The sequence below is a fragment of the Carcharodon carcharias genome, chromosome 12 (assembly GCF_017639515.1).
Source record: "Carcharodon carcharias isolate sCarCar2 chromosome 12, sCarCar2.pri, whole genome shotgun sequence".
In the NCBI taxonomy this organism is placed as follows: domain Eukaryota; kingdom Metazoa; phylum Chordata; class Chondrichthyes; order Lamniformes; family Lamnidae; genus Carcharodon; species Carcharodon carcharias.
The window spans coordinates 72,175,357-72,192,165 of NC_054478.1; the positions used below are offsets into that span (position 1 = coordinate 72,175,357).

General features: G+C 44.4%; 1 protein-coding gene across 3 annotated transcripts in view; it reads right to left on the minus strand.

Annotated features, from left to right (window-relative positions):
- kcnj3a (potassium inwardly rectifying channel subfamily J member 3a) overlaps positions 1-16,809 on the minus strand; it is a 282,475-nt gene that overhangs the window by 88,026 nt on the left and 177,640 nt on the right. Inside the window, exon 3 of one of the 3 annotated variants that reach the window (XM_041201291.1) lies at positions 9,798-10,431. The exons of 1 other annotated variant lie outside the window; for it this stretch is intronic. In XM_041201291.1, the coding sequence (XP_041057225.1) occupies positions 10,370-10,431 (62 nt within the window). In that variant the 3' untranslated portion in view covers positions 9,798-10,369. Of the gene's footprint in view, positions 1-9,797; positions 10,439-16,809 lie in introns of those variants that run through there. One more of the 3 variants, XM_041201290.1, reaches the window with a different exon arrangement.

Sequence of the window (16,809 nt, forward strand, 5' to 3'; positions counted from 1 at the left end):
CACTCCACCGACAAATATGGAGCTGGAGATAGGGGTCATAAATTAGAATTTGTGAGTTGATTCTTGCTGGCCTCCATTTTGACCGGCATTGAAAACGTAGCGGGTCTTGACCCGATGCTCATCTGAACTGATGTTGGATCATCTATAATAATGCCTACTGCAATTTTTAACTTAATTGCCTCTGAGATTCTGAGCAAAGTGGGTGCATTCCTGAAGCTTGTATGACTCAGGTCAGTGACTCTTGAACAGTGGGGAAGCCTCTAGTGGAATCGGGAACTTTCGGACAGCTAAAAAATACTGTATGATAAGTTAAGTCTGTTTTTAATGTCGTGATTGGTGATAGGACTCTATTCTTACAAGGTAAATGACCATTAAATTGAGGAGCATTGTGAAAATGTTCAGATGAATTACAGTATATTATTCTGTGCATAAAGGGCTCTTCTGCTTTGCAAGGAATGAGAATCAGATTGTCATGTGTCATCTGGACCCTGTGCTTTGATCTTTACATTGATTCACTGTGCAGTTATCTGTTGAGACTTCAAAAACCTGAACAGGTGGCTGATTCCTTTAAGGCCAGCCATCTGTTCAGGAAGCTTCAAAGGCTTTAATGTATTCAGCTCCAGAGGTTTTGTTGACAGAGTTGTGCAATGGAAGCTCATTATGACTGATAGGCTGAGTTTCAAAGCCATTAATGGATTCAGATCAACAGGGGTTGTTGACACAATAAGGGAACTGTGAGTTTTATTTGAAAGTTTTGGGAACACTTAATAGGATTCTGTTTTTGAAGTGGTTTTTGAATGGCTGTGCTTTGATTGACAGCTTTATGTAGTTCTTAGAGAAATAAGTTTTATTTAATATGGAATTTCAATGGATGTTTGTCATTTTGATAGATTCATCAGTATTTCAAATACTTCCCACTGTTATTATTGAATTCATGAATTCTGTACATAGTGGATACTGAGTGAGTAGGTATGGAGAGGGCATGGGGTATGGAGGATGCATGGGGATGATGCACGGGGCATGGGGTATAGAGGGGATGTGAAGGTGAGTAGGGAATGAGGGTAGGTTAAGGGTGAGGGCGAGTGGGCTTAACAGTCATGAGCAGAACTGGGCCGATTTCCCAGCAAATGGGTGGGAGGCTCCCGGTGATCACATTGCCACGGTCCAGACAGTTTTCTGTCTGCCTCAGCCTTTGCCCACATTGACTCTTGCCCCAAGTTAAAATCAGGGCTAAAATATTAGCAACAAAATGGGAAAGAAGACTGAAAACAATCTAGAAAATAATTGATGACTCATCAAAATTACAAGCCGGCTAAGCCAGGATTTTACAGTCGGTGTGCGGGGGCAGGCCCAACATGCCAGCACATAAAATGACGCATGATGACATCGGGTGTGCGTCCCGATGTTACCGTGCACCCTCGCGATATTTTGGAAGGCGGGTATGCTATGAAGACAGAAGCGCGCCCGCCATTAGTTAACGGGCCAGTTAATGCCCTTGAGGCACCAATTGAAATCGATTTTGCGCAACCCGTGTGATTTTCAGGCATTGCTTGGGCACAACGGGCAAGTGGGTAGGCCACATTTTCAAAAACCTCATCCGTGGGCGGGATAAGAGGAGGTGAGTGGGCTCGCTAATGCGAGCTGTTTGCACTTTATATTATAGCTTACTGCTACTTGCTGTGTTAACAGGGCAACTTCATTTCGCTTCAGAGCTGCTTTTACAGAAATAACAGGCTTCAGTTCAGGACTCCGGAGGAGTCATAACACTTGGGGCCTTCCAGGTATCAGTCAGCCTTGCCTTACCCTGGGAACGAGGATTGTGGTCTCTGCTGGAAGCACCTCCTCTGAGGAGGAAGAGAGCACCAGAAGCGGGAGGAGGCCAGGTGTCCCTATTCAAACTCCAGGGGAATGACTTGTGGGAGGAGAGGCACAGGCACAAGGGACGTAGGGCCAACAGGAAGTCTAAGACAGAAGGGGCCGCAGAAGATGCCACTATCCTGCTGCCAGAGTTTACAGGCGGCGATGCAGCTACCTCAATATGTCTGAGGTGCAATGCTGAAGGAGGCTCCGTTTCTCGAGGGAGACAGCGGCCTCCATCTGTCAGATGATTGGCCCTGAGATCAGCTCCAACTGTGTGGGTGGACACTTCATGCCAGTGGCGCTGAAGGTCACTGTGGCCCTCAACTTCTATGCCCCCGGCTCTTTCCAGGGGTCATCGGGTTATCTTTGTGGTATCTCCCAATCAACTGTCCACAGTTGTGTCAAGCTGGTGACTGACACTCTGTTCAGGCTTGCATTGAATTTCATTGCCACATGGACGAGGCCAGCCAGGCAGAGCGAGCCAGAGGCTTTGCAGCGATTGCTGGGGTCCCCCGCATCCAGAATGCAATTGACTGCACACATGTGGCCACCAAGGCGCCAGCGGGTGAGCCGGGAGCCTTCATCATCAGGAAGGGATTCCACTCCAAGAACGTGTAGATGGTGTGTGATCACAGGATGCAGATTCTACAAGTCTGTGCGAGGCACCCAGGCAGCTCCCCTGATGCTTATATCCTGAGACACTCCCAGATGCCGAGGTTCTTCAGTGCTCCAGCCTGACTGGATGGATGGCTGCTAGCTGACAAGGGTTATCCTCTCAAAAGGTGGCTCATGCAAGAACAGAGGCCGAGCAATGGTACAATAGGAGCCATGCCTCCACAAGGGCTGTGGTAGAGAGAGCTATAGGTCTTCTCAAGATGCACTTCCGATGCCTGGACTGTTTGGGGGGCTACCGCAATACCCCCCAGATCATGTCTCATTGATAGTGGTTGCATGCTGCACTCTCCAAAATCTGGAGCTGTAAAGCGGGGACGCAGTGGAGGGAGAAGATGTTGATGCAGCTGCTCTGGCAGAGACAATGAATCCAGAAATAAGCCCAAGGACGAGCACGCTCAGGAGAATGCTGAGGGGATAGACATAGACTTGGGCACCCTCAAGGGAGGCAGGGCCACCCGGAAGGATTTGATCCAATGCTCCTTCGGCTAGCCTATCAAATAAGAACCATTACCACATGCCAGGGCTGCAGGCTCCATGCTCGATAACTGACAGGAACATTTGCTTGGTGAACAACATGCACTATGTGCCATTTCAATAAAGTTCAATGACAAGTCACTCATAACATCATGGGTTACCCTGCACCTGCAGAACTAATGAAGCACTCAGAGGCTTGTTGAAAACAAACACATTTACTGGTGTGGAGCCTGGCATACATAAATCAAATTAAATGTAAAGGTGTTCTCCATCACACCAACTTATTAAGAACTTAAAAGTGGGGCAAAAACAAACACCAGTGATAAGCTTGTGTTGTGTCTAAGGTGATTTATGTTTGCGTTTATGGGTGCTACGTCTAGATGCTTCCCCCTCGCTGGCACCAGCAATGGATACAGCCTGCTCACTCTGCTGTCCTGTTGGCCTTGATGACCTTGGCAGGTGTCCTCTGGCCCGTGGAGCCTGGGAGGGAGCGGGTAGGGGCATGGCTGGCCTCTCCCCAGTCACTGCAGCCTTATTGGATGCCATGGTCACTGGCAGAGGGGCGGAGGAGCTGCAGCGCTCATCTGGAGTGCCTCAAGAGGAGCCTGCAGAGACAACAGGCAGCTCTTGCGCCAATGTGAGGTCGCTTTGGACTTCCCTGCTCACCATTGATGGATGGGCACCTAGCTGGGATACTGGGTACCCAATCCATCTCCCACACTTACAGTGACTACTTGAGGTCATTGCTGGTGTGAGGGTTTGCAGGTCAGAGCGCATCCCCAGGAAGCCCTGACTGAGCTCCTGGAGCAGTCTTTCCATGAGTCACCACTCTCTCCATGGAAGAGGCAGTCCACTCGGCGATGAGGGTCATTGCATTGCACATGCTCTGCACAGACACCTCCACAACGTAGACCATGGCACGTATTCCCTCATGTATCTCCGCCAGTTCCTCCCGCACACTCTGCTGGACTTCCAGCATCTGCTGCCTCAGGGACATCTCCAGAGGCACATCATCAGCTGCCGACCGAGCATGTTCCTGGTCCCCAGCAGTCCTCTGACTGCCGGCGCTCTGGGTACTCTCTACTTCCACCTGCACCTCAAGTGAGTGTGAAGTGCCCTCACCGTTGTGCACCGAGGTACTAGCCGACAATCTTATTCCCACTGAAGTGCTGGTATCTACGCTGGTGCCTGCCTGGCTGAGAGGGTGTGACACTGGTGTGTTTATATCCTTTGTGTCCTCTGGGGTGAGTGGCGGGTCTTTAGGCTCCTGAACTCAAGGGTCTTCTGGTGAGCCTGAAAGGAAGAACAAGGACATGTCATTAGTTGATGTCGTTACACTGTTACTATGCATGCCTGGCACCCGATCAGGGTGCCCTTTTCTTTCCATTATCAATGGGGATTCCATGTTGGAGGCTTACATCAATATAGAGACAACAGTGGAATGGTTGCTATGACAGACATTCTGACCTCAGTGCACTGCACTTTTATTTCCCTGTGGCACCCAAACTCACTGCAGCCGGGTGCTTCCTGCTCGTATCTGGTCAAAATTAGAAGATGGAGCAGTCCTCCGCCAGTCCGCAGCCTCTCAGTGTTATTGTGGGCTGTCTTCTCCTGAAAGAAAAAAGGAGTGTTGATTAGTCCACCCTGTACCTGCATTGCCATTGCAGCCTGGCCAAACCCAGCTGAGGAAAACCTTGCAGGGTTCAGCTGATTTGTGACCCTGGAGCCACAAAACACTCATTCCAAGCAGACAGGGCTCACCCCTTTGCCCAGATTCTGCCTCATTGACATTTACCACTCACACTCTAAGAACTTTGAGCTCCAGCGGGGGATTGGGGGGTGCTCCTGACTACTGAGCTAAGTGACCCAACCCAACACTGTACTCACCCTTCCCGATCGCAGGAGATCATTAAAGTGCTTATGGCACTGCACCAATGTGTGCCTCACCACATCATGGGAGCTGACCCTGGATGCCACCTGCTCCCAGGCATTTTTGGTGGAGGGGCCTCCTCCTCCTGCCCCTTGGGATAAGGATATCCCAGCATGCTGCCACCTCCTCCAGGAGGGCAGCGAGACACTTGTCAGAAAACCTCGGGGCTGACTGCCCTCCCTCCTGCCCTGTCCTGCAACGGCGTTCTGCATTGCTAGTGTACTGCAAAGTCAATGGCAGTCTTCGCATGGCTCCCTGCGCCATTTTTCAATAGGCCACTGGGTTGCCATTGGATCCAGCGGGCATTGAGCTCCTGTCCTTGCCTGCCCCTTCATGCTGATCCCAGAGATGCACATTATGCTGATTATGCATAAAGTGGCGGTGTGCAACGAATCGCGGGCAGCGGTCAGGTTCCCGACCATCCCCACTGGCTCCCGCCAAGCCCGCCCGACGCAAGAAAAATTCTGCTTTGATCAAAACAACTGTACATCTTTATTCTAAAATCACTGAAGTCATGGACCCAAACATAACCTGAAACGTATAATGCAAAAGGCTCATTTTAACAAACGTACTGTAATTATCACATTTAAGGCTGAAATAAGAGTTGTGTTGGAATGAGCTTAACCAACATATTCCCTTAATTCTAAAATCAAAGCATGTGTTGTTTGTGATGATTACATTGGCAGTCATATAATGTTCAGTTGCAAAGAAGCAGCAAAAAACAAGCTGATAATGCACCAGCCATCCAAACTGTAGGTGATATACTTTTGGCTTACTTTTGATTTTGCACAGTTTGAGGAAATATTGTCCTATTTCCTTGGAGGCATTTTGATGACTTGTTGGATATCAGAATGTTGTAACATCCTAACAGTGGGGTTGGGGGAGTTTTCTGTCTTGTATACAGAAAGTCTGCTGGGGTTTTGGGTTTTAGTTGCATTCCCTCTTAGCATGCAATAGGGATATGGGGCACAGGCTGCAGAGTGGGTAAATCCTGGGCAGAGGGAGAAGGAGAAGGGCTCTGCGTGGAAGATCCTACCTACCAAGAGTTTTTAGAGAGCATTTAAACAGCAAATGCTGGAAAAGCTCAGCAGGCCTGGCAACATTTGTGGAGAGAGAAACAGAGTTAATGTATCAAGTCCAATATGATTCTTCTTCAGAACTCATCTCCATATTGGAATCTAAATGTTAACTCTTGTTTCTCTCTCCAACATTGCTGCCAGACCTAGTGAGTTTTTCCACCACTTTCTGTTTTTATTTCAGATTTCCACCATCTGCAGTATTTTGCTTTTATTTCCAGAGAGCATGTCTCCTGCTTCCAACTCAGCCAGGACTAATGCATAAATTGACTTTAATTTACCAAGGAGAAAGCCTGTGCCATCTGCTTCTGGAGCCACACAACAGGAAAAGGATGGCACTGTCAGTGGTCATCAAGGTCACAAGTGCCCTCAACTTCCTTGGAAGTAGATCCTTCCAGGTGGGAGTTGGCAACAAGTCAACATTTCTTAGCTCACCATCACTACCAATGAGGTGACAAAGACCAAGTATGTCAGGAAAGGGGACTTAATCATCTTTTCTCTAGCCAGAGAAAAGCAGAAATAGTGAGCATGTGGCTTTGCCAGAGTAGTGAGGTTCCGAATGGTGCAGGGACCAGTGTCTGTACATACATGGCTCTGTGGGCACCACATGCAAATAGGAAGAAGCACAGGAGCCACAAGAATTACCATTATATCAGCCTTGCACAAAGCACCATGTGAGTGCCCATTATCCTGGCAGCAGCCACGTCACCTCATCCTGGAACAATCTCCCATTCCTGGTGTCTTTGGGCCACCATGATGATTGCTTGCTGACAAGGGATATCCTTTGTACGCCTGGCTCATGACTTCATTCTGCAAATCCACCACACAAGTACAATGCACTAATAGCATCCAGGGTGCCTTTGCTTCAGATGGGCTGTCTATGAATGGTTATTCAGATTCAGTTTCTCCAAAGACCTCATCTCATTACTCTCCACCAAGCCCACCACCCCCACTAATTTTCAATCTATTTGTTATGTCCCATCAAAGCATTTCTGCTACGTCCCATCAAAACGTCTCCCTGGCCACCTGCAATAAAAGAACCAACAAAAAACCTTTTCATAGCAACTTAATCCAACAACAGTTCGAATAATATATATAAAACAGAGCTAATCACCCTCATGCGCTGCCTTAGTGCCTGGCTTGCAGGTGCCTTTGCCTTTATTAGCACTCTTACACAGAGCTATCCCAGAGGCTGCAGCATGGCTGCTGGAAGGCCATTGACCTTCACTGGGGGAGATTGCAGGTAGTCTTCCAAAATGACCACAAGCAAATCTGGGCCGTTGAGAGCCTGGCTTCAGACTATCGCTTCAGCATGAGTGGCAATAGTCTGGACTGACTGGCTGAGAGGCATCAGCAAGGACACTGGCCAATAGGTATGGTACGAGCACTCCCAATCTGTTGAAGAACAGATTGCTGGACTGCTGCAAGAGCCTGCATTTCCCTTTGAGCACTGAGATACACAGCCATGATGGGAACAATTTAAGCCTGCATGGCAAAAGACATGGATCTCATGACCTCCACTGAAACTTCCATTGCAGCACTGGAACACTGGATGGCCACCAGTCACTGCAGCTTAGTTGTTATGGCTACATTGTCCTGCAAGAGACAGAAAAAAATGCCATTGATTCTGTTTGGCTGAATAGCTGGAGGAATGTGGAAGTAGCAAAAGATCAGTGTCAGCCTGGCAGCATTGGAGTATATGTGAGGGTGAAGCTAAGTATCATAATGTTAGGCCTGAATCCTGGTTGTTAGAAATTGGTGATAGTAAAGATGAAAATGTAGTGCACTGTGCAGTGTGAGAGGTTGTTGAAGTGATATGTATGAGATCGCCTTTGAAGATGCACCCACTTACCCTGATCACTGTGTAAGGTCATTGACCCTCTTTTGGCAATAGTACCAGGTCCTCGGGGTAAGACTCTAAGAGCCGACCTGCTCTCATCCCTTCTGAGCATTTGCCTTGAGAGTCTCTTGACCCAATGCGAAAACATTGCTTCCTTCTTCCTTTTGACTTTGTGCACTGATGCTACCAGGGCCACTTGGAAAACATGTGAAGCCTCACTCATGTCTGTTGTTCTACTTGGAATGCTTCTCTTTGCAACCAATTCCTGCACAGTCAACAACAGTTTCCTTATAATGAGTGCAACTCCTCTTCAAGAGAGGCAGTGGGTTTCTGAAACATGTGCTAGCCATGCATGTTGCTGTGGGTTCTGCTTGGCTGAATGCTACAATTGCCCACGTGAGAAGGCATAATGACTTTTGAGTGCGGCCAGCCTCAACAAATTCAATTTGCAACCCCCATGTTTAGTCTTTAAATATCTGTATACTGTTAAATCAGGAAGTAAAATGAAAAACAAAATGAATGGTTAGGTCCAAATATTTAGGTACAAAATTTCTCCATTTGATAAACTTATTGGAGAAAGCACGTATTCATAAAAGTCATGGAATTATATGAAGTATATTAAGAGATTGCTTGTCCATATTTAGGCTTTTCAGAGAATTTCTACTCCTCCAAAAATGGATTAAATAACTTTATTGAAGATAGTACAAAAAAAAAGTTTCTTGCATGTTCAGAGAGGCAAATCAAGGAGAGCTTGTTTAAAATTACAAATCATTAGAAGCTTGTTTAAAAAGTGATAATGTGTTTTTCTGATCGTTGGCTGAGTAGATAGTGCAATCTAGCTCAAAAAAATTTAAACAGCAGGTCACATCTGCTGCAAGTCAGTTTAATGATGAGAAGATTTCAAAGTATCACCCAAGAATAATTAGAGATAATCATTGATTATAATGATAGTTTATTAAATGTTCCATGATACATAAAATATATTTTGCTTTTATGTTGGGAGAGTATTCTACTACTTATTCTCAGTAGATGACTGTCAAAGCTGACTGCTAAGATTACTTTCTAGATATAGCAGTGTATTATATTGATACAGCATTATCTCTGACAGATGATTTAAATTCTTTTCATCAGTTTTACTGAATGTTCCAAGCCCAACTTCACAGTAAATGTGCAGCATCATACAATATTCTATTTAGCTTGATCTCTACAAATCTGCACATGCTATATATAAAACCTCTTGGTGGATAATAGAAATGAATTTATGTCCACACAAGCAGAAAATTAAAATAATAAATTATTTTGAAGCTTCCACATTTAAGAATTTACACAAAACCATGGTGAATCTAGTTTTAGATGATTGAAACAGCTTGCAAGTTCTGGTTTAACAAAATGTTATTATGTTATTAAAAGAGAATCAAAATAAACACTGGACAATTGAACCCTATAAGTTAGAAGTTCCAGGTTTGATCGACAGTCAGTGCTAAATTGGAAGAAAATGAAGAACAATTGCATTTATATAGCATCTTTCGCAACTCAAGACATCCTAAGCTACTATTCAGCCAATGAAGTACTTCTAAAGTGTAATCATTGTTGCAACGTAGGAAGCACAACAGCCATTTGCACAGCAAGGTGCTACAAATATCACTGTGATAATGATCAGATAATTATCTGGTTCAAATCCCACCATGGCAGATGGTAAAATTTGAGTTCAATAAAAAATCTGGAATTAAAAGTCTGATGATGACTACGAAACCATTGCCAATTGTTGTAAAAACCCATCTGGTTCACTAATGTTCTTTAGGGCAGGGAATCTGCTGTCCTTACCTGGTCTGGCCTACGTGTGACTCCAGGCCCACAGCAATGTGGTTGACTCTTAAATGCTCCCTGAGCAAGGGCAACTAGGGACAGGCAATAAATGCTGGCCTAGCAAGCATCACCCGCATCCCATGATTGAATAAAAAAAAAATCTGTTTTACCGGTTTTCATCGAAGAATGAATATTGGCCAGGACTTAGAAGAAGAACTCAGCTGGTCCTCTTCAAAATAGTATAATGGGGTCTTCTACGTTCACCTGTTTAATGCCTCATTAGAAACATAGAATAGTTTCTGTTAGCCAGGGCAACAAAGGTGGCTTTATGCCTTAGCTAAATGCCTGTCATGGGCAATGGAGAAGAAAGAAAACACTTGTTCAGAGTTTTGAGCTACTGATCACTATTCAGCAAGTTTCCTCTGGAACAATGTACTCATGGTAGGATCATGTTTGGCTATATCACAAGAATAACAAATACTTTATGACGTACTGAGAGTAGCCTACTCATGTGGCACTATAACCTAGTAAGGAGTCAATATCATCAGAAGAAAAGAAAGAAGAAAATTGACAAAGAAAAATTGCCATATAAAACAAAATGGACATTACCCAGCATATCATGACAGTGCTATCCAATTAATATTAAATCATTATTTTCACATATCCTGTCTTTCTTGGGCATGTAGTCTCCTTTAATTTTCATTCCACTTAGCTCTGTTCTTCTGCAGTTTCTTCTGCTGATGTAGAACTTGAAGAGAAGTAACAGCCCCCTGTTACCTCATAATATTGTAAGGATAGAATGAAAAAAGGCATTTTAAACCAGTAAGTTCTCATTTTTTTCACAAAACATGTACAAATCATTTGAACATAGACTTCCCAATTCATTTAATCTCCTGAGGAATGGTTTAGTAAACGTTATTCCTCTTCTTTCCCCTAAAGATATGCTAAGCAAAACTCTGGAATTTAATATCTGACCTTACATCCTACATTATTGATGGTTAGTCAGTTGCCTTCTTTGGCATTATTCTTCCAAGTTGGTAGCAACATCACATTTAATATCATTGCCTAAGTTTATGCTTATAATATTCAATTCTGTTTAGAATCAGATACTTAGGTAGCTCTTTTTTATGGTAGCAAATACACACTAATGTTATACATTAACTAACAGCACTAACATAAGCAAAACACAGCAGATGCTGGAAATCTGAAATAAAAACAGAAAATGCTGGAAGTGCTCAGCAGGTCAGACTGCATCTGTGGAGAAAGAAACAGAGTTACATTTCATGTAAATTACCCTTCTATTTCCCTCTATTGATGCTGCCTGCCCTGCTGAATATTTCTAGCATTTCCTATTTTAGTGAATACAGTATTCATGCACATTTCCTACCATAGAGAAAAAAAATCTTAGAATCTTGAGTATTGCTTACAGCATGTTAATTTGATATTCATGCACTCCATAGCATAATTATTCTTAATAAGTAATAAATATTATAAGAAAAAATAAGTAGCGACACTTCCATGTTTCATAAAATGAATGATACATGTAACCTAATCTACAAACATAATCTGATATTTCAAATAAAAGTCCACAGGAAATATACCCCACAATTTCCACAATACAGTTCACCAATGGATGTGAATGCCAGTTTTAAGGAATACTTCCTTTTCTGACCAAATAGTGATTAATTTTCTATGTATCCAACAGCATTATAAGGGTAACAATGTTAACGGAAGAACTGAAGAGGCACTGCATTAAGATACTTCTTTAATAATACATTGATTATAAAATAGAATGAATGTCGAAAACTATAGTCATCGAGCATTGGTCACTGTTCAGACACAGAAAATCAAACAAAAGTGCAACAGTCACATCTGCTTCATGGTCTCCGTTTATTACCAAGCTAACAAATTACAGAAATATATTTTAGATATTGATTTCTTTGAGTGATGGCTAGGATCTACATGATAAAATACTCTTAATATTGTGTTTCAGTACAATAAATGGCCAACAACAATTTCTAATAGGAATTGCCAGATTGGATATTCCTATCAGTTGCATCCAATAAATACAAATAATCAATTAAAAAGTAGGCAAAGATCTGTTACACCAGATTTTCATCCATTTAGCATCCATTCAATTCTCCATTTGGGTTTTGTAACTGTGTCACAGTTGTCCAATGCTTTTCACTTAATTATATTACCTAATTTAGGCAGCCGCTCAATTTATCAGCGTTTACATTATTATAGCACTTAGACATCCATCTGTTCAAATAAAATGGCTGTTGCAGGCACAATGGTTATGGAATTCCATTTAATTTCTATATTAAGCTTTATAGTCCCATTTTGAGGCTCTGGGCAAATTTTTCCTGGCCCCAGAGTGGCAGGCTTAGAGGTGGATAGGCCAGGAAAATAGTGTGCAACAGTGTCAGGACGACTTCCTGACACATTCCCACTGACAGGAACGTTTCCTCAGAGGTGGGCCACGATGTGGATTGGCTGCCCACTGAATGGCGAAGGGTCACCAATTTAAATAATTAAGGCCCCAACTAGCACTGATTAAGTGGGTTCACTAGTACTTTTGCCAGTGGCAGAATGGGCACCACCCCAAGGCCCTCTCATGGGGAGGTCTCCAGCTTCCCTATGGCAGGCTGTGGGATCATCGGATCTGGAGACTCCACCCCTAAAAAGTGTGCTGCCAGCAGGAAAGACTGTGCCCACGGTCAAAACATTATTGCTGGGGTTAGGGGAGGGGAGGAAGGTTTCCTTCTGCTCTGCAAGGTCTGCTTGCTTGGCCCCTCTGAATTTATAGCTTTAATTTATGTCTCTGAAGGTACCTCTGTCTTGAAGGGCTGCCACAGCTCATGCATGCAATGGGCTTGCAATGGAGTCGGCAGCATTGAGAACCCATCTGCCATCCTTAAAGGAGTGAGCACGGAGGCAGCCAATTAGGAGGCCACCTCCTGGAAAACAGCTCGTCCCATTTTGGCTCCTGGCAAGTGCAGGCTCAGGGCCTCATCTTTGGCCCCAGCATCAGGATCTTTAAGTCCACAGGAAAATTCTGCCCTATGTTGCAACTAATATATAATATACATCTGGCTCATTCAATGGAAGCAATGACTTGATACTATATTCTTTCGGGCATGATGTACTGCTGTTTTGTGAGGAAGGTGTACTAGAGCACTGAGCAAAGTCAATTTTCTTGCTACTTTGTCATTTCACACCAACTTCATTTCATCAGACATCATTGGAGTGTTGTTGTGCATTCCATCACGTAGCCATAGGTTTGGTTTTCTGTTTCCACATTCAAACTACCACCACTTAATTTTCTCAGCCATATATATTACCCCAACAGCTTTTGCAAAGGCTGAAATATATGCACTAACAGAATTGCCTACCTATTGCCTTTAACCATCTTCATATTTCAAAATTTATCCTTTGGCCTTTAAAGGCTGCTTACTCATCGTTTCCCTTCCTATTCCCTCTGGCAAGTTTCCATCACTAAACTCAACATGGTTGAGAACACGCCTACAGTCTGCAAATGAAACTGACTACACAAAATCAAGCAGGGTCAGCCCCCTAAGGGTCATAATACAATATTATTCAAATCAGTTCTGGTTCACGGTAACTTATTTTAACAAATGACAAGGCGATGTTAACAATTTATAGATACGACATTTGATTATTCTTCAGGTTTTGCAGAAAATAAAAATCTTTGGAAAATTGGTTCATAGGAGTAATTAAATACATACTGTATCATACCACTACAATATTACTACTAGGATTTTTGCTTTGAGTTTGAATGTTTGTAAAAATGCACATCAATCTTCAAAACCTTTTCTTAATGTCCTGTTAAGAAACGTGGCACCAATGTTAATTGATTTGTTTTTTTCACAGTTGCTGCTCAACTGCTCTTTCACATCTGTTAAAGCCAACCTAGTAACATGTGAAAATATCACAGCTCCTGATGAAAACTGCAATCTTCATTAACTTTGTGAAATACACTGTGTGATTAACTCACCTGGTGAAGTACCACAAGAAAATAGGAAGATAGATTTTAAAATCTGTGCAGCAAGGAAACCTCAGCTGTGAAATTTGATTATCCCTGAAAATGGAAATGGGAATCATGATGCACAATTAACCTGCACCCACTGCATTTGATGCAGGTAGTACACAAATTTTGTGCTGCCTGCTGATTTGCATGATAGATGCATGCAGCCACTGCTATGCAGCCATTGAGTGGCCTCAGCAGGGGTTGCAAAGCCATGAAAGGCTAAGACAAGTTCAAGTTAACCTGTACTACCTAAAGCCAGGCTGCATTTTGGCTGCAGCAGGTACTGAGTGCCATTCTAGGAGGGAATTTGACCTGGAAAAGATACAAGAATAGCACAATATGGCATGGGGCAGGCTCTATGATTGTCCAATGTTGTACTGGAGGCCTTGGTGCAGATGGCGAAGGCAAGGAGAGACTGATACAATAAAATCTCTAATAGAAATGACAGCCATTTGATAGAGGTCACATAGAGATACGATTAATGTTCGTAGATGGGAGGAACCAGACAGGGAGACAACTCAACCAGGACAAGTTTGGGGGAGCCAAGATTAAGGGCAGAATATTGCCCTCGATGGGCAGGCAGGCCCCACCGGCTCGGTGGCGGGCGGGCAGCCAATCGCCGCCGCTGAAACGGGCCCTGCCGCCATTTTGAGTGGGCGGGCCAATTAAGGGCCACCTAGTGGGCCACCCGACGGGAAGCGCTATGGGATTCCTGTGCAGGCGGGTGAAGGATTCCCCAACTGTCAAAGTGTGCTCTTTCGTGCATGCGCGCAAAAGAGTGCACATCTCTCTGAGACTAAGTGCTGTCTCAGGGAGAGCGCTGAAAGTGTTATAAACTTAAAAAGTAGAAAAATAAAAAAATTATTAACATGTCCCCCTCATGTGACAATGTCACACGGGATGGGACATGTTAATAAATATCACATAAAGTTTATTAAAGTTTTTTAAAACAGACATGAAACCTCATCCCGCCGCTGGATGAGGTTTCATGTTTTTTCTATTTGTCGCCAGGGCTCCTGGCCTGCCCGCTAACCTTAAGGTTGGACAGGCAGGGCCTTTAATTGGCTTAATTATCCTGTCAATGGTCCCAATTGGCCATTGACAGGTCGGCGGGGGGACAGCTGATTTTGCTGTCCGCCCGCCTCCCTCAATGTTTAAATGGGAGGGATGACATCGGGGGTTCCTCCTGACGTCATCCTGTGTCATTTTCGCATCTGCGAGTGGGCCCCACCCCCAACTCACCGATAGAAAAACTCTGGCCTAAGAGTTATCATAGAATAAGGCTTGAGGAAATTGGAGCCTAACATTTAAGAATGTTTGGAAGAGTTTAGGAATAGAGAAATATGGGGCCTGGGTGTATATTCCATAGGATATACAACACAGGATACAGCATTCAGCTTAACCAGTCCAAGCTAGCATTTAATGCTCTATTCAAGCCTCCTTCCATTTTCCACATCTAAATCTATCTTCGTAACCCTTTTCCCTCTTATACTTGCATAGTTCGCCTTAAATTAATCTATACTATTCGCTTCAGTCACTGTCGTTAGTAGCGAGTTCTAAATTCTTGTCACTCTTTGGTAAAGAAGTTTCTTCTGAGTTCCCCATTTGATTTTGTATACTGAAGGCCTTTAGTTATGCCCTTCCCCACAAAAGGAAACATTCTTTCTATGTCCACTCGATCAAAACCTTTCATAATTTTAAAGATCTCTATTAGGTCATCCCTCAGCCTTATTCTTTCAAGAGAAAAGAGATCCAGGCTGTTAACCCTTTGCTGATACATATACCCATGCATTTCTGGTATAATCCTTGTAAATTTTCTCTGTACCTTTTTTAGTGTTGCAAAACCGGTTTTATAACGTGCTGACCAGAACTGCACGTAGTACTCTTAAGTGCGGTCTAGCCAAATACAGGCTTAGCATAACATCCCTACTTTTCAATTCTATCCTTCTCGATAAAAAGCCTAGTGCTTGGTTTGCTTTTTAATGGCCTTGCTAACTTGTGCCACAACTTGTGGAGATTGATGTATTTGTACTCTGAGATTCATTTGTTCATCTACCCCGCCTAGACTTGCACCCTTCAAAGTCTTAAGTGACCTTCCTATTCTTCCTGCCAAAATTTACTACCTCAAATTATCTGAGGGCGGAACCATCCCAGAATTCCACTATGTGTGTAACGGGCGTGAGAAGCAACAATTTACCTGCCATCCACAATGGTGGGTTTTCACATCGTTTCATCCGCTTCACACCTCAATAATTACGCAGTCACAGGAAACACGCTGTTCGCTGGCAGGTGGTCTCTGAATCGCCCACCGTGCCGTTTCCTCACTCCAGGTAAACTGCAGCCATGCACACAGTTCTCAATGCCTGCAGCCCAGGACAGCTCCAGTGAACATATGGCCCTGAAAGCTAGGAAGAGTTTAGTGACCCGTCCCTAGAATGCTTTTTGGAGGCCCATCATGATGTCCTCCACCCTTGCTCTAGCCGCAGGAGGCCCAGCAATCTCACCACTCCAGCTTGGGAGGTGGGGGCAGTGATGGTCAGTGCCAATGCTGAGCAGAACAGGCTGGCCATCCAATGCAGAAAGAGGATGAATGATCTCATCTGTGCCGCCAACATAAGGCAATCGTCTAATCTCTCTAAACTCACACACTCACAAGGCCATCACACATTCACCGGCATCTCATTCACTGCCAGCTCAAGGGACATCACCACTCACTCTCTCACACACACCATCACATCTCCAACTGGCCTCATCTCCTCTGGAGACTGCCTCCTCAGCCCTCACCATTTTGAGGCCATTTGAACAGATCAACATGTACCCTCACACACTCTGGGATACCCCCTTCCCCAGTACAACCCTCACCCTGCAGCCTCTTCCCTTGCCTGAGGCCACTTCTTCCCCTTCCCCAAGCAAGGCCTAGCCCTGCAGCCACTGAAAAGCCACTCCCACCTTACCATCTGTCTGGTGGGTAGAGACCTGCCCGTGAGGCCCCCTAAAAGTGATTAGTGCTGACTGTGAAGCCTGGCGCTGATGACCGCGAGTGCTGCTCGAAGCAAGGTAGACAAACAAACCTCAAAGTCCTGAGTGAAGTGCAACT